The following is a 21,973-nucleotide window of genomic DNA, read 5'->3' as shown; positions in this document are numbered from 1 at the left end:
TTTATTATTATTGTGACTTCAAATTTTTAAATTTTTTAACTGTATGTTCTTATCCTGGTTTTTATCCCAGATTGTGGTTGTTTTTTTTTTAATCGTTTCTGGTTTTTATTGTGTTTTTATTGCATCTTGTTTTTATTTATTTGATGTTGTTTATTTTATTCTTTTACTTATCCATGTTGCTATATCGATGAATGGTGGAACACTGAGCACTTTTTGTCTTGTCTTTTTGTCCTGTCTGTAAGCGTGATCAAGTGCCTGTCTTGCATGTTCAATGTATGTGTTGTTGTAATGCCAAGGCAATCACTTAGACTGCAAAACAAATTTACCTACAGGTATAAATAAAGTAACCTTAACCTTGACCTTCTTTTCAGTGGACTTTTTTCCGTTTTGTTTTTTGTTTTTTTTTTAAGTAAAGCTGTGAAACTCTTGTCCACTACAGAGGACAAAAATGCATTGCTAGGTCTCTGGAGGACATACAGCCCAAAATAATCTCAAGTGGGCCAGACCAGTAAAATAACAACAGTGACAAAAGTTATTATACACTCTGAAAATATACTTAGGGCCTAGATATCTACAAAACATCCTTTAAAAAATGTGAATAAGATAAACAAGCATGACTAGCCTGAAATTTCTTAGAAAAATAAGTGAGATTTTGGCAGTACTATGCCCCCTCTGCTTATCATTTACATATGCATTACAACTTACAGCTCACAGTGGATCTATGAAGGCACAAAACATTTAGTAACAGGCAGAATATTGTTAAAATTGCACTTACATCTCTTAAGTCACTTCATTTTGTTCAGGTTATTTACAATTTCACAATCAAGGGTGGCCAAACCACTTAAGTTCAGAGGTCACATACAGACAAATTTGATCCCAAGTAGTCAAACCATTAAAATACTGTCATAAAAACCTATCGATAGTGACAACTCCAAATTATTCTCTTTGTTTTAGTGTAAAAAAGTAAAATTATATGAAAATGTTTACATTTACAAATATCCTTTCACAAAAATGTCTTCCCAGAATATTCTACTTGACTTTTGCTGCTCCTTTTGGTCAAGAGTAGAGGGTGTCTTGAAGTCTGGGAATGAAGTCCTTGTCACTGAAGCACTTGGACCAGCCTTCAGCCTTCATCAGCTCATCCTGTTGGTGTTTTGTAGTCACACAGGGGTTTCTCATCCTTGTCCTCGATAAAATTTTGGACTTTCCTCAATGTCCAAACAGATTTACAGCTATTCCATAAGTTTTAAGCTTTTGTATAATGCTCCCAGTGGTGTCTCTTGGATTGCTATGTTTTCATGATTGCAACTCACCTTGAATATCTTCATGGGTGGGGTTTACACAATCAACACGGATGAAGCAAATGAAGGATTGTTAGAGAGTTCCCAAAGGTTTAATTAAGTTTCAACTCCACTTTAGGCCATAAAAAACTCTCAGAAAGCTTTAAAATCAACAATATTGTAGACGAGTTGAATAATTAGGACTTAGCTACCTTAACAACATGGGAAAAAAATCTAAATCTTATCCAGTGTATTTTTCTCATTTCTAGTCAAAATATCTCATCACACTTAAAAGAAGACATAATCACCTATAGAGTAACTTCTCAGTGAGATATAAGAACTTATTTTTAGGTAATTGATCTGGAAAATCTTATTTTAATAAATTGTGCCAAGACAATTTTCACTTGTCCCACTGGCTGATTTTTTTTTTTTTTTTTGCTTAATTCAATTTTGCTTAATTCACGAAAAAAATGTTACACAAAATACAGTTACACACAAATACTACGACATGCACTTTCTGTGTTTACTTCATGTATCACTCAGTTCATAAAGAAGTCATCCAAAGCAGAATCTTGCTCTCTGAAAAATCTTTGATATATCTCTAAAATTTTTGGGTGGTTGAATATTTCTGATTGCAACTGTAAATCTGACCCATGGAGACTAATATATCCCACCCACTGACAGGTCCCATTGTAGTGAGATCATCAAAATTACTACCACTTTGTCTGTCAGTGGTCAGAATGTTATGGCTGATCAGTGTATATCTCTGTAAAATATGAATCTTTACCTGTACCTGGTGCCTTCACAGATACGATCGATCATGAGGACACTGATGAAAACTGACATTTATTTAAACCAATTTCACACAAGACAGAACTACATCAAATTTGATTTTAACGGTGTTATGCACAAAATTATGGACACATTGTCCTCATTCACCCATTTTTCTTCCACACACAATCATTATTCACTCAACCATGAATAACATTACAGTTCCTTTCCACAGATTGTCTGGCAGTATTGTTAGCTGGTTAAAAAGCCCATTTTCACAGGCCATGTTTACAAAAAGGTTAATTCTGAGTCAATACAAATACACAGCATTAGCATTTCTACAATGCATGAATATGCCACACACTGCAAAGCATTTCACTGCAAACATTTGTGGGAAAATAAAGTTTTTCTCCTAAAGGAAATAAGTACATTACTTACAAAAAAGAAAATTCAGAAAAGTATTTACTATTCTAGAAAAATGTGCTGAGGTAATTACAGGGTAAATGATATTTAACCTTGACTTGTTTAACATTCATGGTCAAGACATTGTAATAATCTGTGATGATGTTAACATTGATGTGTCTATATGTACATGTGTGTGATGCTCATCAAATATAACATATCTACACCTGTGCTGTTTTTCACCAAATGTACAAGCTATTCCATCAAAACAAATATACAAAATATACCACAAATGTAAGGCAAAGTGTACTTTCAAGTTTACAAAAGAATCTGTAAACATTAAACTTACAACAACAGCAAAAACATCGTCTTAGTTTAGAGGTTTTAGAAAGATCATAGTGTAGATTAAAGGAATAATTAAGTGTAGATTAAGGAAATGAACATAATGGGATGAAGATGTTGGATTGTGAAGGCAGAGCAGTGGGATAAATCAATTAAAAGATGATAAGGAGCTGTATTTATTATGATCTTTGTACACGCTAAATCCCAGAGGCAACATTCACCCACAAACTGTATATGTATTTATCCTTGTTGTCATGTAAAGTGCAGCTCATCCTGAATCACCTATTGTTATTAAGGTGCTTCTATGAAACTGGGTTCATTTTGGTATCTGGCACTTTTCCAGCTTTTTAGACCCAATAATAAAAGAGAAATGTAGACATATTTCACCCCAGGATGTATCTAATGATGACCTCAGATAAATGCAAAAAAAATTATACTGTTGCTCTGAGCCATCCCCAAATTAATGAAGTTTTAATCAAATAATGGGGCCAAAAATAGGACCAAAATTGGGACATGAAAAGCTACCTAAGTGTCAGTGCATTTTATCTGGAAAAACATGGTGTAAATGGTCTTATATACCGCTATAAATAAAGACACGATGTTAAATTTGACGATCCTAGTGGTTTTCCTAATCCAGACGTGGGTTTTTCATGAATCTCAGTCTCATTCCAGGTTTCGCGTGTAACCCATCGAGTCCACTCGGGTTACACACAGAACCTGCCCATTTAAATACAAATAAATTGTGAGTGATTTTACTACAGCGGTCATTTTTTTGAAACACTCTGCCTTGCATAATTAGTTCGATTCCTAAAATGTACCTGTGAGAGAATAAAAATATATTTTAAAAAATAGTAGCGTCTAATTTTCGTGTCCTTTTTACCGTATTACATGCGGATTTTTGTATAAAAATAATATAAAAAATATCAAAATGTCTTCTATCTGAAAAATTGTGTCTCTTTTATCTCAGTAAATATTTATCTTTAAAATAGACCCAAAGTGCTTCCAAACTTGCTTCATAACATTAGTCTACATCTAGTTTGAATTTTTAGCCCCATGTCCTGTTTTTAGGACCAGTTTCATAGAAGCACCCATTAATTTATGACAAAAGTGAACTTTCAGTTTTCTATTTAAAACTCCATCGGGAAAGTGCAACATGGTTCAGAGCCTATAAAGTGAGTAATAGGAAATAGTTTTTCACTTGTTCATTTACTAAAGCTGAACCCTTTCTCTTTTTATTCATTTGCTCCTCTTGTATTCTTCCTGTAATATGAGTGAGTATCCATCCATCTGCTGAAGGTTTACTGTTACCCTCCTCACTTTCCAGTCTTCATTTCAACCTCAACCATGCTCCTTTTCTTGTTTGCTAGACAAGGATCACACCTTCTTTTCTTTCCTCTGTCCGTCGTCTTTCCCTTCATCGTCACTAATTCTCTCCTGGTCTGTTTTGTCTGTGTCTCCATGACGCTCTGACGAGTGAGGAGGCACAGAGTTGTTGTTGTTGTTGCTGTGGCAACGGGAAGCAGAGCGGTACGTTGCAGAGCCGGCAGAGAGGGGCGACGGAGTGTCGACGTCTCGGTCAGGACCACAGCTGAAAGACGGAGATGGAGGAGGGAAGGAGGAACAGATGGACGGCTGAGGAGAGAAGGAGAAGAGAGGAGGAGAGAAGGAGGAGAGGAGAGGAGAGGAGAGGAGAGGAGAGGAGAGGAGAGGAGAGGAGAGGAGAGGAGAGGAGAGGAGAGGAGAGGAGAGGAGAGGAGAGGAGAGGAGAGGAGAGGAGAGGAGAGGAGAGGAGAGGAGAGGAGAGGAGGATGTGAAATCTACTCAAAATCAAAACTTTTACCTCAAAGCAATAAATGCTGTTGTCCATGAAGTTGGAATCATTTCATTTTCAGACACATTCATCCTATTTACACACATCACTAATCACCTTTGACCAGGTGTAATGATCACATACTGAGTCCCAGTTACACTTCTATGTTTTTATCAACAATAAATGACACTGTCACAGTCATTTCATGAGAAGAGGTAAAATATTTGATTCCAACTTTATGGACAACAGTGTATGTTTGTTTTTCATTTGACAGGAATGCTTCTTTTTATCAGACAGCTTTACTTATATCCAAGCTAATTATCTTAATGACATATTGTTATTATTCAATGAGATTTTACAACTGATTTTATTGTAGTCTTGTATGGACCTATACACTTTGTTAGTGCTGTGTATGTGCTGAAGACATATTCCTGTTCTACTGGGAAATCGACAATAATTGACTCTGTTTAAGTGTTTTTTACTCTTTTTATTGTATTGTATGTGTTGCAGTATGTGCATATTCTTCAGGTTTTGTGTATATTTACCTGTAATGAGATGCTGGACTTGTTGGTCTTCTCTTTGACTTTAGCCAGAGCTCCTTTCAGTCCAGTGGATCGTTCTGTCATCTCCAGGGCTGCTCTCAACAGCCTGGGCGTCTCTTGTCTGACAGGGGCTGTTTGGACCTGAGGCGGCCCCTTTGGCTCCTCTTTAGGATCAGGTTTCTTTCCCTTAGTGAGCATCTTCCTGTTATTGAGACAACAGCTCCTATGAGACTGACAAAGGCTAAAAATGATTCATGCAAAGATGCAGACAGATTAATGCAGTGGTTTTCAACACGTGGGGTTGCCTGGAATTCAAATGGGGTCAACTGAAATTTCTAGTAATTGATGAACAAATAAAAAAATACTAATAAAAAAATATGGTGAGCTGAGAGAGACAATAACAATACATAAAAGACATGACAAATTCTGCATCTGAAACTTAAGCACTGAGGTACTGTTTATCTTTCAAATGTTCATTGTGGTCGGTTTCAGATGCTGCAGCTCTTTCATAATTCATAGTTTGAGTTCTTGTTTGTTCAGTATTAATTGTCAGCCTTGTAAATCCAAGCTGGACTGACTGTACATATCCTGACCAAGGAAAATAAAATTCTCACTTTGTGCAGTAATCTACACCTGGTTTTTCTGCCTCCGTCCATAATAATATGCATTATATAGACTAAAAGTTGTCTAAAATTTACGTTTATTTGCAACATAGTATAGCAAACTATTACATGATCAAAAACAAATTAATTTTAGCCAAAAAATTTCTCCATTTTGAATGTCTGGGGTCGCCAGAAATTTGTGATGTTAAAATGGGGTCACGAGCCAAAAAAAAAGGTTGGAAACCACTGCATTAATGACTACTACAATAACTGTTCTTGTTGCTTTAGCATGTTGATATATTGGAACTCGTGTAAAATCATTCATGCTTAACCTGGCCTTCTTCCGGAGAAGCTTCTTGGACTCAGGGTAGTGGACCAAGATCTCATTGAGGTCTTTTTTGTCCAGGATGAAGAGATTGGCAAAGCCATGAGCAATCACATTGGCTGTGCGCCTGTTCCCTCCACCTACTGCAAGCAAACTGACATCCGAACAGACAGGATTGATCACTTTTAGTTTCAGGAAGAACAAGTCATTTGTACATAGAGTTCCTTGTTGCACTGCATAAAAACAGCGAAACATAGATAAGATTAAGTGTGAGATTGCCAAATGGGTCATAGGTTGGACCTGTATCACAGAGCAGGATTAAGGAGTTAGTGAGGTAACTTCTGGTTCAAACCCGGATTTTCAGCGTCAGAAAAGCTGAAGTTCTCTTAACGGGGTAAATCTCCGTGGCGATACTCTGCAGACCTAAGCCGCTCTACATCCGGTTATTTTGAGACAGCAGATCAAAATGTATAAAAGCACTACCTGCTGACCTACAAGATACTGCAAAGATAAAAAAAAAAAAAAATGAAGAAGAAAATAAGAAAGAGTTAAGTAAACTGGACTGGTCTCCTTTGTAGGGAAACATAGTCCTTCAGCAGAGAGTAGTTAAAGCACCAGCGTGGCAGGGTGGTTTCTTCGAGTATCACATAATTTATGCGAATACACAATTGTAATTAAAGTCTGATCCACTTGATGTGATATCAATAATTATTTCACACGTAAACAGCTTGTTGGCAGCTTCTTGACATCTTAACATTAAAGGGGTCATACTTCGCTACACCCACTTTTATTAGTCTTTGGTTCATTTATTTGTGTATTTGGACCCTAATAGTTCATAAAGTTTGAATTTGAACCCTCCAGGTGCTGCAAAGCTATCTTTATATTCATTCCAGCAAAAATCAAGTGGATTTCTACAACCTGTTTCGATTCCTGCTTAATTTGTTACGTTTTACAACTAGTTACGTCACGATATTTGCACATACAAGGTCAAGACTTCAGACAAACATTTCTCAGAGTACAACATAATTGTTTATCAGCAGCAGCAGTTGTAGTAAAAACTGAAAATATGTCCAAACTTCGAGCCGATTACCTAAAATGTTCAGTTGTTGGTTGTATTAACGAGCACAAGCAGCTGAACAGGACAGAGCAGCAACAGCCTGGAGGGGGTGGGGCATGAAGTGGCTTATGTGCATTTAAAGGGTCAGCGCTCAAAATCACATTTCTAATGCCATTACTCAGAAATAAGGTTGAAGATGGACCTGTGGAGTTGAATTACTGAAGAATTCAGACCCAAGCATGGCATTTACAGTTTATGTAGACCACAGGGAAATGTTTTAAAATGCACAATTCCATTTAAAAAAGCAAAATATCACTCCTTTAAAGCCTTGCTATTTATTCAGAATGTATTAATAGAAGAATATGTGGTTCTAGAGCGGTCTACATTTGAGATTTGTTATTCGATGTCAACTAAGTGCATTTTATCTTAACACACTGTAATTACAGACACAAACCCTGGGTTGACATCATGAACGATAACCACATTTATACCTTAGAATGACAGCAACTATTAGGTTTTTGTAAGAAATGGTAATGTAGAGCGATCCTGAGTCTGGTGAACTTGCTTTGTGATACAGACCTCTGGTTAGGTAATCCTGTTCAAATGTGTGAAGTGAATATTTTTTACAGTGTTTTCTTCACTCCACACACAGACCTGATCTCTCCAAAGACCGATCCTGCTCTCAGAGTGACAAACACCGTCTTCCCATCTGGTCCTCCAACCACCTGCACCTCCCCTGCTTTTATGATGTACATCTCCCGGCCCACCTCCCCCTGAGCAAGAAAAGAAGAAATATTTGAGAGAGAGTGCATTAAAAAAAACAAACAACAGTCATAACTTACAAAAAAAAAAAAAAATCAGAAAAGTTAAACCTGCCTTTTTGCAGACGTAATCCCCTGGTAGGTAAACAACAGAACGTAGGCTTTTCAGCATGTCAAAGATCATCTGTCGGTCACAGCCCTACCAAGAAACACATGACCTATAAAAAACTGTGCCTAAAAGACAATACTTTCTTTAGTCTCTATAAAGGAATGGAAAAAAATCAGGCCTTGATCTTCTACATTAAGATCACGTTTATCAGATATATTTTTCTAATGTGTCTTTAAATAATTCCTACCTGAAACAGAGGGACTTTGCTCACAATGGAATAGTTCACATCTATAGCGATATCCAGACGCATTTTATCAGGCAACTGTGTGAGCAGCTCCTGTTCATCTGGATGGAAAATGAAAAGAGGTACACACTGACAACAAGCTGACAAGACAAAAAACTCTAATAGACGCAAGCAAGCGCACTTTGTGTTGCCCTTACCCAGCATGCCTTGTGATTGCCAAGTGTAATTATACCAGGTCTTGACACGGTTCTGGACATCTTTAGGTATACGATAGGATGACATGTACTTAATAGTGTTGTCCATGCAAGTGCGGTAGTAGGTCTGACCTGCTGTGGCTGCACCGACCACATCACGCATCTGATGAACAGACGAGCACAATGAACTGACAACAGCCTGGTCATGTTTTAAAGTCAAAGACAACAAATTCCTTTTTTTTTTTTTTTTTAGTAAATCTTTCTATTGTGGCTCAGGTTGTGAAAAAAGAGATGGTTTTGTTACTGTATACCCTACTTACCTGTCCAATCATGATAGAGAAGGCAAAAACTCCAACAAAGTAATTTATGAGTTGGAAGACGATCTCAAACAGGGTGGTGGGATCTGGTAGACCTCCGATGGTGATCAGGGTCTTCACCGCAAAGTAGTAACAGCGAATATAACTGGGCATGGAAGAGAGAGGAAGGGAATGGAACAAGGCAAAAAAGGAGTTTAACACAGAATGAACAGCAAGAACTGTAAGAAACACAGATAGTAGACACACACACACAGATTTCTGTCCATTTTTCCGCACCAAAGTCCTCTGTAAAACTATACATGTATATATATATATATATATATATATATATATATATATATATATATATATATATATATATATATATATATATATATATATATATATATATACACACACACATCCCTGAGACCCAGTAAGTAAAAGTTTTGGTGTCTTTACATTAATTAATCGCCTTGATTGGAAACAGTAGGATGCAACAGTTTTCTCAAACACATGATTTATCTATTTATCGAATGTCCTTGGCATTGGACCTTTTTTTTAAAATTCTTTTAACCTTTAGGGGTCTGAGTCTATTTTGACTGTTTTGAGTACTTTTGATTGTGCCTTTATATATCATATAGAAAAATGTTTGCCATACCCATGTTAGGTATCTTTTTTCAGCACAACTTCATCTATATCGTCAGACTGTTGTACTGTCATTTTGAGCTACAACATAAACATACAGGGCCAAAACATGCACAAAAAATTTTAAATCCGATTTGAAAAATTATATAATTTATTCCACAAATAAAACAAACATGCTTAATGACCATTTTCAAAGCCTGTAAAAGTGAACATAGGTTTCAAATAATATATTTATAAAGTTAAAATTGGGATGAATTCAAATTATATGCAAGTTTGCTCCGTTTTCAAAACGTCACGTCTCCGGTTGTATTTGCTCTATCAATATCAAATAAAAAGTGGGAGAGTGTTTCAAATCTGGACTTTCAACAGTCATCTACGTGCCAGACTTCTGACACTATGATGTGCTAAAAATGTCATGTGATTCAGTCATGTGGCCGTGACCGTGGACCCCTAAGGGTTAAGTAAAGCTGTGAAACTCTTGTCCACTACAGAGGACAAAAGCGCATTGCTGGGTCTCAGGAGGATATATATATTTTTAAGTAAATTGCTTCAAAATAAATAAAAATACACAGAAAAAAGTAATTAAATTTTATGAACCTGTATCTAGCTTTGTCTAAATATTATAGCAAATATTTACCTGTTAACAAGCTAAAACAATGGTTTGTATTATATCAGAACAGAGGAACACTTGCCTCATTTTAAGACTAATTGCACAATTTGTCAATTTAAGGATATTAAGTCTGTCTCTGTTTTCATTGGTTGTAATACACTCAACTAGTTTAGGGCTTTTTACCATTGGGCTCATTAGGATTTTCCCAATTCTAGACTATTATTCCAGTTTTAAGAAATCTATTACAGTAAAATATGCTTGTCCCATTAGCATTTTTTGTTTCATGCAAAATAGTTACTGTTATATTAATCTAATAGGGCGCATGGCTATATTTCTACTTTGCCTATTTCTACTTTTCACTGCCAACGATATCTTTGTCTATAAAAGTGTAATAAAAAGGTTGTTGTTTGTGTTAGCTACCTGTTCCCCTCGCCATTGTACACCCATTTGGTGGATCCCAGGCCTTTAAAGGCTGAGCCCCAATAGTAAAGACAGGCGTTACAGTGGAGACAGTAAAGAAGATATGTGGTGGTTCGGATCACCCTGAGAAGAGAAAGAAGAGAGAAAACCTCATGCTTATTCATCTGCATGTGATGTTTTTATGAGGACAGAAAGAGAGATAATAATTAAAAAAAAAAAAAAGGCTTGCAGCTGACCTGTAGATGTATGCTTTGGTTAAAATCGCCTCCAGACGCTCATTGAACACAAAAAAGGAGTTGATCTGGGAGAGAACAGAAAAACTCTGGCTTAAAAAGGAGCAAATGAGTTAGATCTAATTTAATTATTGACAATCGGTGTTACATGGTTGTGCGTGACTCAGCAAATTTATTTCCATCACGTCAGCATGTTTACACTCTAACAGATCTGTGTGGGTTTTAAAGGGATAATGACTAAATAAGCAGCGGGAGAGTCTTACCTTCAGTAGCCTGGGTAAACGGAGCAGAGGGTTGATGCCTGTCTTAAAATAAAAAAGCTCCAGCGGAACAAGACTGGCTACATCAAACTGAAAAAAAAAGAAGATAATGGTAAAAGTTCACTCTGAATGTCTGATTTTCTACATTTAATCACTGATTAAGATGTTAAACACAGAAAAGAATAAACAGTCACTTCACAGTCACTTGCCTTGAAGCGTTTTGTTTTCATGTAATTCTTCCTCATTTCTTTTTTGTCACACTATTAAAAGAAAAAATGGGAATATTACTAATTATGCCATTGCTATTAATATTAATATGTTTTATTTTCCAAAAAAAGTAATTTAAAACCCATCAAACTGTATATTATTTAATGAATGTTCCTAAATTATTGCTTTATGCTTTATTTTTAAGTGGGACTATTTTCATGTGATTTCAGTGCAGTTTTGGAATCCCACCACTAGATGGCCTGTCTCGCTTACCACTATATCTCCTCCCCGCACGAACTGCAGGCGTGGCTGGAAGATAGCAATGTCCAAGATGTAAATGAGGTCACACATGTAGTCGGTCAGTAGCCAGTAGTAAATGTTATCAGGAGTCTGGTAAGGGAAGGCCCAGCGCACCGGGATGAACCAGGCGTTCCAGTTCCACGCCAGAGACACCAAAAACATCCACAGCACATACATTAGGTCTGTGGAAAAGCAGAAGTGGAAGAGAATGACATTATACAGAGGAAACAGAAGGAATTAAGGGACATTAAAGGTGAAAAAGTGATAGAGGGAAAATAAGGGGAGCACTGATGTACTGAAGATGATTCTAGCAGTAAAACAAAAACTAGTGTTGCAGTATGATGTCATGTGTAGCCATGAAGCAGCAGGTACTGAACGACTACCATCTGTTTTATGGGATAGAGGAACAGCATGACAGAGCTGTGTTTGACCCACCCTCTGCATTATTTGGAAATGAAACCTGATTTTGTGCAAAAGGGAATGGCACTATAATAATAGAGGAAGAAAGACATCACAAACACATGATTAGGAGACATGCCATGTATTTTTTACATGTATTGATAGGATTAGTGGATCAACCTTATCTGTATATTTCTTTACAAAATCTGGATTTTCAACCTGCTACACATTCTTTGCCTTGTAAAGCCTTCTTCCTATTTAATAAAGATGTACATAACATCTTTACAAGACATGCCAATTGGTTGCATGTGCCAATGGTCCGTACTGGACGTGGTCAGTTCTGTCTGAGGTTTAGGGGGGCTCAGGCATGGAACAGTTATATTCAAATCACATCTCAGTCTACCTCACTTAGTTTAAGTTTAGGCTTCGGACAGATCTGATTCAACATATTCAAATATTTCTCATACAATCACTCTCCCACCCTGACACACTTACACATACTCTTTTTCTTTTATTCTCCGTTTATATTTTTGTTGTAGTTTGTATATTATTTTTTATTCCTGTTGTCTTTCTTTAAGCTAATGCTGTAATGAGGTGAGATTAATTTTATAAGCCTGATGGGGTTTTCTGATCTTACCTACACAATTTGTTTCTTTGTTTGTCTTAATGTTAATGTTAACAGGTATTAAAAAGTTTAGATCAGTAGATGCTTTTGGTTGCCAGTGGCTGTTTGAGTCTTCATGGGTTAAAGCAGTGAGAGGAAATGGTGATATGTCATCCATGTTCATACTGGTTTCGTTAAGTATGTATATTTTCCAGTACCAGTATTTGTTTTTTTTATTTTGATCCATTTTTTGAGCAAGCATTTGCAATTTGTACAAAGATACTTTGGAGGAGCTGACTTGAACATACTGTAGTTATTTTTGTGATCTGTTGTCAACATTACTTTCTCAGTAGTTTAAGTAAAGTGACTCTTTTGTACAGTGAAGCACAACAGGTGGTGCAGTAGGAGGTGTATTTGTCTGGGTTCTCACTGGTGAAGGGGTCGATGCTGGCAGGGAAGCGGTAGTGCATACAGGCTCTTATCCACCGAGGAGTTTTCACCTTGCAGCAGCTTGTCTGCTCTTCCTCAACATCCTCTTCCTCCTTCACTCCTCCTCCTCCTCCTCCTCCTCCTGATGGACCTGCTTGAGCCTCCCCGCTGTTCACAGGTGGAGCTGCAGCAGGCGGTGGAGCTGAGGGCTGAGGAGGAGCTGAAGGGAAGAAGGAAATGATCAGAAAAAACAAAGTTTTCAAGACAATCTGGGTGGAATAGAATTTCTTACAGCGAGGGATAAGTAAGGGATACTGGAGGTACAACTTTAGGGATGATGTAGGAGGGGCTGAAGACCTGGAGAGAAGCTACTACTGCTTCCACTCACCTGTGTGTAACTCATTAAGCTTTATGTGTATATGGGGCAGCCATAGGTGAGGGTATGACAATAATGAGGGGCTGATTTTTCCATCTGGAGAAAGGTGAGTCTTTTAACCTGGAAATACAATATCATATCACACCTGTCTAGCATAAACTGTCTTCTTTGATAGGTTGTACTTATTTTGCCTGTAAAGCTAGAGTTGTGCCAGTGTATAAGAGAAAGAGAGCCTTGCACTCACAGGGGATGACGCTGTCTTCATCTGAGCTGTCTGGGTCAATGAGTTTCTCTTTGGCCTTCTCTGTTCGCTCTTTAAACATCCTGACCAGCTCCTGGAGACGCTCGTTCACCACTGTGCTGGTCTGACTGGCTGAAGATGCCGGACGTTCTTTTAGACTTGAAAAAAAATCACAAGTAATATTAAATAATAGAGATATTCTGTTGTTGTACATGCCCACTTATGGGTCCCTTTATGTTTGATGTGTACAAAGTGCTCACATGTAGGCCTGTCAAACTGAGTGAGCCTCACTCTTCTTTAATTATCATATGGATAATATATTGTCCTGTACATATTGTACAAATTGCTGTTCTAATTTTGTGTCTTAACAGAGTGTTTAAATATGTATACAGGGTGGGGAAGCAAAATTTACAATGAACATTTAGTTGTTTTTTCTCAGCAGGCACTACGTCAATTGTTTTGAAACCAAACATATATTGATGTCATAATCATACCTAACACTATTATCCATACCTTTTCAGAAACTTTTGCACATATGAATAATCAGGAAAGCAAACGTCAAAGAGTGTGTGATTTGCTGAATGCACTCGTCACACCAAAGGAGATTTCAAAAATAGTTGGAGTGTCCACAAAGACTGTTTATAATGTAAAGAAGAGAATGACTACGAGCAAAACTATTACGAGAAAGTCTGGAAGATACTATTAAAGAAGAATGGGAGAAGTTGTCACCCGAATATTTGAGGAACACTTGCACAAGTTTCAGGAAGCGTGTGAAGGCAGTTATTGAGAAAGAAGGAGGACACAGAATAAAAACATTTTCTATTATGTCAGTTTTCTTGTGGCAAATAAATTCTCATGACTTTCAATAAACTAATTCGTCATACACTGTCTTTCAATCCCTGCCTCAAAATATTGTAAATTTTGCTTCCCCACCCTGTGTTTGGTATATATGTATGTGTGTCTGTGTGTTTGTTTATATATACGTCTATGTTTATATATTTTTCTTTTTCTGTTGTATTGATAATTTCTTTCCTGCTACTTTTATTCTACTAGAATGGAGTAACTCTAACACCCAGTAATTTCACCCTGAGATTAATACAGTATTCTGATTCTGATTCAGCTGTGATAATTGTTTTCATTAACTTATGAAAAATTTTACAGCCAACATAGGCGGAATGAGGATGCATATTAAGTTGTTTTCAATGTGTAACTTTGCCACTAGTTGTTTCTAATTATCATACACTGAAATGAACCTAACAGTAGTGGAAAAAAGTTTCTGGGCATCGTTAAAATTTTACACATTTCGAAAATTATCATGAAATATTTAGGAAATGGGTTTTTTTGTTTGTTTCAAAAGGTGTGGACAGACACAAAGAAAAGCAAATTATTTTTTGTTTATTGTTAAGAAGGAAAAATAACAAAACTAAATTCTTGACAGTCTCAACATGTCATGTCCTGGGCGTGTTTCATTATCTTGCTGAAATATCCAGTTTTGACCTTGATGGAAAAGTGAACATTCAGAAGGGAATGTGTGTTTGGAGAGTGGAACAATTCTTGGCAGAGTTCAATGACTTAAAAGTGATTCTTCATTCGATATATCTCAAAAGCATGGGGTGAACAAAAACTTTGCACCAGAGTCAGTTCTCAAGGCAAACTGCAATGTTCTGTTTGGCTTCTCGCAGAGAACATTATTATGTAATTCAATGCATATTTGTGTGCTACCTTTGTGGATTTTGCTATTCTATGGCTGACAGTATAGGTAAAATGTGAAATTATAAACCTTATTAAAACCTCTATATCATCCAGCTCTGTTGCAGATTTAAACTAGTTATCTCACATCAGCCCTATATAGGAAAAGTGTAATTTTGTTCCACCAGTGCCTGTGAATGGCTCTTCTTCATTAGGTATACTGTATGAGTTTTAATTCAATTTTGTTTAAACTTATACTATAGCACTGGCATAGAATGAACAAAACATTGGAAGTAAAATATAACTATCATGACAGGCCTACTCACATATCATCTGTGCTGTGCAGGCTGGACTGGCTGGGCCAGGCTCTGACAGGGATGCTCCCTTCATCATCATCATCTTCACTCTGAGAATGCAGCCTTCTGCTGTTTATGTCGAGAGGACACAAAAACATCATTGGTTCAACTTAGCTCTAACTTCTATTAATCTCTCATTGTTTCCTTTTTTATGGCTATGCAGTAATGTTGCCTGCACAGATTCAAATAATTATTAAAAACACTGTAGTGTAACTGTACTGCACAGGAGACTATAGGAAAAGAAAACTTGTGTTCTCGTATAGGATTGGCTGGTATTCAATATGGTGTTAATCACCATGTTAAAGACAAAACACATAATCTTTATGAGGGGATGAGAGGAATGGAGATGGACTCACTCATGAGACAAAATGTATCAGTTAATGAAGAATGAACACTGGATAAAACATCCACTGTGTGGTGTAGATGGGATTAAATGGGCACATCACAATGTGGTAGTAAGGGTTAAGTATCTTACATTTTAGTCCAGATAGTCCTACGGTTCCTTCCACTACTGTTGTGGATGATCAAAACAGGGATTTAAAGTGTGTGCATGTGTGTTTAAGAGAGAGAGAGAGACAGGAGGGAGAGGGGGTACATGTGCCAAGGAAAGGACATTAATTAAAGAAACAGATGAGAAAAAGGAGCAAATCGCCTACAGCATTATACAGGTAGGTGACACAGTGAAGATGCAAGTGCAAGATTGTGATGCATCTGTTTATTGACTTTAGCTACGTTATGCCGACATCCATACAGTAGCCCAAAGCACAACATGTAAAAATGAACAGTACCATCACACTTTAGAGAACAATCACAGCACACCACATAACAAAAAGAACACAGTACAACAGAAAACAGAAAACAGTCAATGTCTTTTCACATTTAGCTCCACAAAATTCATAAAACACATTGTCTGTGTTCTGCAGAAACCCTGTGTGCTGGTTCACTTGTGCATTTCATATCTTCCTGTCTATTGAGTGCAAAAAATATCCTTGGACTTGGAGACTGTCGTTTCTAAAGAAATATTGTTGTTCACACGATTTCTGCAGGACACTAAAATACACCGTGATGCTACCTGCAACTCCAAAAAGAGTGTACAGGTGAACAGTAGGGGGTAGTAAAAGCAACAGAGCGTCAACACTGAGGAAGAACTTTTAAGTGTTTCATTCCAAAAATGTCAATTTTCCCATGCCTTAAAGGATTACAGTTTTGAGATGTTTTTCTTTCTTCCTTTTGGGATGAAAACACTTTGCTTCGAGCAAGTACCTTGAAGTAACCAAATAAAGACAAGCCCCAAGAGATGTAACTATTCATTCCATGACATGATTTGCCTTGAACATAAATATACTGTAAACTATGCATATGTCTATTGTCATTGTTTCAGAGGAAAAAGGACAACCACAAAGGAGATGATTACAATGTAAACAATCCATGCAGTTTCCTTACTCTTTATCTCCTTTACTGTAGACGGAGAGCATTAGGGGAGAGAAAAAGACATAAGAAGTCAGAAGAAGAGTTGTCACATGTTTGTCTGAACATGTGTTGTTGTATCTCACCTCTGACGACCTCCAGCGGGTGTCACTGGGACAGTGAGTGTTGTGAGTTTGGGGTCCTGTGGGGCCAGGACTTGGGCTGTACCACTCTGCTCTTCCCCTCCTCCTTCTCCTCCAGCTTCCACTGCTGCTGCTCCTCCTCCTCCTTTCTCATGGTCGGAGTCAACATCCTCCACATTGACAGCTGGCCGAACGCTGAGGCTAGAGCTCTCTGAGGGTTGACAAAGTGTGTGTTGGTCATTAGAGTCAGATATCAGTAATAACTTTAAATGTGGCAATGAGAAAAGAAGCAATGAGACATAATGACATATGCATGTTTCATGTTTAAAGCAAAGGAGGTCATGACGAAAGCAGACGCAAGACATGAGCAGAGCAGGAGAGAAAGCAGATTTACCAAGACCTACATTGAGCTAATGCAAGAAGATCCACCTCTGAACTAGAACATGTATAAGAGCGCCCTGACAGCTGAGATGACAAGCTTCGTCATCTGACGAGTCATCCAGTCTCACTAATCTGTCTCACAGAACCCTAGCTCACTGTCTGCGAACAGTGCAATGCCATCTTCCATTATGTTTGTCACAAACACAAGACTGCACACTGACAACAGATTTTCCATCCAAGAATCCTTAAACCTGAGTAAATTTTGTTCTATCAGACATCGCTTTGTTGAAAACCTAAGTCAGGTTTAAAGCAGCAAAAAAGATGTAGAATAACAGATTTGAGTTGACATCAAATGTCCTGCATGTGAATTGCATGTGCATATCCCAATTCTGAAAAAAAGTGACAATATAGAGTAGTAGTGATTACATTTTTTAATAACTAGTATGAATGAGTACTGGAAATTATAACCATGACTTGAAGCATGTCTTAAAATTAACCACCTATTAAGCACAATTAGGTCTGAGATGGAACTGCATGATACATTATCTGAGTCTCATGTTCATGTGTGTGTGCAGAATACTCATATTGAAGGAGGTGTAATGTTAAGTTAGTCAAATAAATAAAACTTTTATGTTGGTTGATACAAACTAAAAACATTTTTCTACTGATCCACAACTTTAATCTGCCTGGTAGCACATGACTCCAATTTAAGGCTTCTTGGATACATGGGGTTTGCTCTTATATTATGTACATATATATGCTATGAGTCATATTAGGGCTCGGCAAACCACTCATTATAATTATTCATTCTTGATCAGCTTATAAAAAAGCAGGCCCAAGCTCCCCCAGCACACAAACACAACTGGAAAACAAGCACGAAAAAGGAGAAAACATAAATTGAAAGATTTGGTTGCAAAAAGAAAAGAGACATGAGCTGAAAATGTGAATGACAGTGTCTTCATGGTGAGTGTATTAAGTGATCTGATCTTCCTCCAAAATGATTTACAAATCTTTTATCACAGTAACGTAATCATTTTAATGTTTTGATATTGTTATTATTTTACGTTTTACACGGGAATGCACTCCACCACAAAATCACTGAATCAGGGTTCACCCTTTCCACACACAGCTATGCACCTCATGCACTGGAAATTCCTGCATTTTTTCCATTTTTCAATACATATCACAGAAAAAATGCCAGCGTTTATGTATCATGCCATTGTCTGAGAGACACAATGGCACAAGACCACAAAAGCACGAAAGCACAACCACATTACAAAACAGCTGATACTGATGACACTGAGGTGCAGTATGAGGAATCTCAAACTGCAGACCATTACTTCCCACTGTAGTGGATTCACCTGCAGGTCTGATTGGTGAAATATCTGAATCATCTTCAATGAAGAACGCAGGGTTAGCGAGGCCCGACAGCTGGTGGGAAGGGGAGTTGAGCTGTTTCACTGGGGGGCTGACGATCGGTGGCAAGCGAGGGTAGGATGGCACATTGGGCAAGTCTAGTGTGCTACCATTAGGGGAGGAAGGAGATGGGGAGCGGGAACGGAGGTAAGGATGATGAGGAGGTGGGAGAGGGGAACGTTGGGCAAGTCGGTTGAGCTCTAAGTCTTGCAGATTCTTGTCTTTCTTCTGTTTTTGCTGTTGTTGCTGTTGTTGTTTCTTAGGCATCTTGTGGCATAAGGCTGTTGAGGCGGTTTCGGATGTTTAGGAAGTACTGCTGTGATCGAATGGGAACCTGAGAGAGCTTCTGTGGGATGCTTGAAAGGCTCTGGGAAAGACTGGACAGACTGGGGCCGACTGAACCGTCAGAGCCTCTGGGCAGGAACTCAGTCAGGGTTTGGGCGATGTCGCGGGGTACTTGCGTGAGTCGGATCTGGGACAATTCTTGGCGTAGTTCAGGGGGGAGGGAGGGTAAGTACTTTGTAACGTCAGAGAGCTGGGTGGGTAGCTTAGGCATAGAGGGTAGTTTGGGAGAGGAGATGCCGTTCTCTTTGAAGAACGCGTTGATGTTGCCGAGGCACTCAGAGGTGTGAGGAATGCGCATCAGGCAGTTCTTAAATGCATCACAGCTGACTGGAGCTAGAGACAGGTGGATAGGCAGATATATAGTCAGGGAGAGCATTAAGCAAGGTGGAAGACTGCTACAGGAAAACGACAATTTCATCAGTGAGAATGACAGGATGACCAGGATACACTATTACAGGCTTACGGTCACCTGGCAACATCTACAGTAATATTGTGAAGCTGAAAGACAACCACTGCAACTGATAATGAGATACTATGGTGGATGGCTGGAGATAAAAGTCAATAAATCAGCATAAGAGTCATAAACAGACTAGTGAACTATAAAAACTACAGATGTTAATAAATTGTGATAAGTATTTAAAACAACAAAATAAAACAGTACATACCACCACACCCATCTCCACCATCTTCTTCCTACAATGAAAATAATATGAATGAAGTTTGTGACGCACAAGAGAGGATAAACAGACAGAACAAAGGTATATGAATTAGCTGTTAATTAAGAAGAAACACAAGTGTTGTAACAGAAGGAATATTGTTTAAAGGAGATTTTTTTTTAATTATAAGAAAATTTATTGTAAAGATTTTTTATACAATTACATTTCTAAATGATGTCAGGTGCTGCATTAGTTCAACATCACTAAGTGTGTTTCCATAAATGTACTTACGTCGCTTTAGAAAATTTCATATTGGTACATTTTGGGAAATGGAGTTGTTGCTCACTTGACGTGATTTTTGGCCTCTATTGCAAATGAGCAAATGTACAAAGAGAAAATGGAAGTGCCTATTTGAATAATTCTGACAACGTGGTAACACCTGAGACCATTTATTCTCATCTCATCCTTGAAGAAGGACATCACTTTCATAATACTGAATACTCTGTTTCTTCTACACTGTTAATAAAGGCTGTTTGTGACAGTTTACACTTGTTGGCAATAAGATATAGCTTCAATAATTCGCTACAAATAAGTTTCTAAAAATGCACATAATTTGCATTTTTGTTTTTTCAAATTCTCAAAAGTTTGCTTCAAATTTGCTTGACTTTTATGGAAACACAGCTAGCCACCATGTGTGGTACATGAGGTGAAATGTGCATTATTTTTTCATCTTTTGGACATTACTTTTTCACCAGCTTTCTCTGTGTTGGCGTTTTGATCGTCTCCTTCAGTTTTCTGTGGTTGCTGGGTTACAGGTTCAGTTTCTGGACTTGCTTCCTCAGTCTTGGTTTCTGGTTGTGGTTCAGCCTCTGCGTTTTGCTCTGGCTCTGGCTTTTGCTCTGGCTCTGGTTCTGGCTTTGGTTCTGGCTCTGGTTCAGCCTGGGCCTCAGTCTTGGTCTCAGGCTCAGGCTCAGGCTCAGTGGTCGTATCTGGTGGCAGTGATGTGACGGCGGTCTGCTGTGGCTCTGCCTCCTCCTCCTTTGGTTCTAAATTTTCTTTACATTTCACATTTCATTAAATTTAACATTAAAAAATATATACATACACATCTGGGCAGATCTAGATTCTGTTGGAATAAATGGATCTGTACCTGGCTCCTTAGTCTCCTCCTTCTTTTCCACTTCAGCAAGATTTTCTTTGTTCCTGCAGGGTAAAGAGGGGACAAAATAGTTGGACTAATCACCTCATTAGGCTCTTTGGTACATATGGCACCAGATTATTATTATAACGATGTGCTGCCATTACACTGTTGTTATTCCATTGCTCTGCAGGTGATAGATCTTGCTTAGAGAACATTAAAAAGGAATCCATCCTACAACAGTTTGGATGGATTCCTGCAGATTCTTACTGAACTCCCAATGAAATAAAAGAAAAATACACTGTTCGACATAAGAAGGACATCTCCAACACGTACAGCCATTTTTCTAACCAGATTTGTTGTGACATATTTACAGTAACTTGACATCAGCATATGTACATCCTTTGTAAACACTGACTCATCTGTACAAATTAATTGAATTTTTAAAGGATGTACAATTTAAGGGACTGGATGTGGCTATATTTTTTTAACCAGGATTTTCTCAATTTTAGTATGTTGGAAGGTAAAAATTACTGGGTTTTAAAACATGGGGTGTAGATGTGATGGCATCATTACAACAGCCTATCTTCTTTGGCCTCGTTTAGGATTAAAAATCAGAAATAAGTTCTAACAAAGACATGAGAGTAAAGATGTACTTCTTTAGAATACGTAAGTTTCACATTTTATGCCAACAGCCTTTGTCTGCAATGATTAAACACTAACATAAACATTAAGACTGCATTTGTAGTCATGTTTTTAATAATGTTAAGTCATTTAAGTAAAACTGCCTGAAGTATACAGTGGGAGATTTTAAAAGTAGGCTGTAGCACTATTTCCTTTTAATACTAAATGCAGAAGGATACACTTTAATCAGTGTTAACGCTAGCTAAGTTAGTGGTTAAAGGGCGTGACATAAGGTGACCACCTGTTGCATGCAAGCTAATTAAACAATTCGTTGAACAGCTACATTTCGACATAAA

The 21,973-nt window shown here is 37.7% G+C and overlaps 1 protein-coding gene across 1 annotated transcript in view; it reads right to left on the bottom strand.

The window, feature by feature from the left end:
• Window positions 1-3,863: 3,863 nt before the first annotated feature.
• The window catches only part of LOC115421006 (cyclic nucleotide-gated cation channel beta-1-like), a 33,413-nt gene continuing 15,303 nt past the window's right edge, over window positions 3,864-21,973 (bottom strand). The window contains 24 exon segments of the mRNA XM_030136658.1: window positions 3,864-4,427; window positions 5,151-5,349; window positions 6,082-6,228; window positions 7,786-7,904; window positions 8,008-8,091; window positions 8,249-8,346; window positions 8,443-8,602; window positions 8,760-8,901; window positions 10,414-10,536; window positions 10,650-10,714; window positions 10,910-10,996; window positions 11,116-11,166; window positions 11,387-11,595; window positions 12,847-13,080; window positions 13,237-13,333; window positions 13,455-13,620; window positions 15,478-15,576; window positions 16,951-16,965; window positions 17,061-17,268; window positions 18,800-19,120; window positions 19,122-19,532; window positions 19,865-19,892; window positions 20,600-20,910; window positions 21,006-21,058. Coding sequence (XP_029992518.1) covers window positions 4,170-4,427; window positions 5,151-5,349; window positions 6,082-6,228; window positions 7,786-7,904; window positions 8,008-8,091; window positions 8,249-8,346; window positions 8,443-8,602; window positions 8,760-8,901; window positions 10,414-10,536; window positions 10,650-10,714; window positions 10,910-10,996; window positions 11,116-11,166; window positions 11,387-11,595; window positions 12,847-13,080; window positions 13,237-13,333; window positions 13,455-13,620; window positions 15,478-15,576; window positions 16,951-16,965; window positions 17,061-17,268; window positions 18,800-19,120; window positions 19,122-19,532; window positions 19,865-19,892; window positions 20,600-20,910; window positions 21,006-21,058 — 3,685 coding nt within the window. The 3' untranslated portion in view covers window positions 3,864-4,169.

The sequence above is a fragment of the Sphaeramia orbicularis genome, chromosome 6 (assembly GCF_902148855.1).
Source record: "Sphaeramia orbicularis chromosome 6, fSphaOr1.1, whole genome shotgun sequence".
Lineage (NCBI taxonomy): Eukaryota > Metazoa > Chordata > Actinopteri > Kurtiformes > Apogonidae > Sphaeramia > Sphaeramia orbicularis.
Note: the sequence above shows the minus strand (reverse complement) of the source record. Positions and strands in the feature narration are given on the sequence as shown.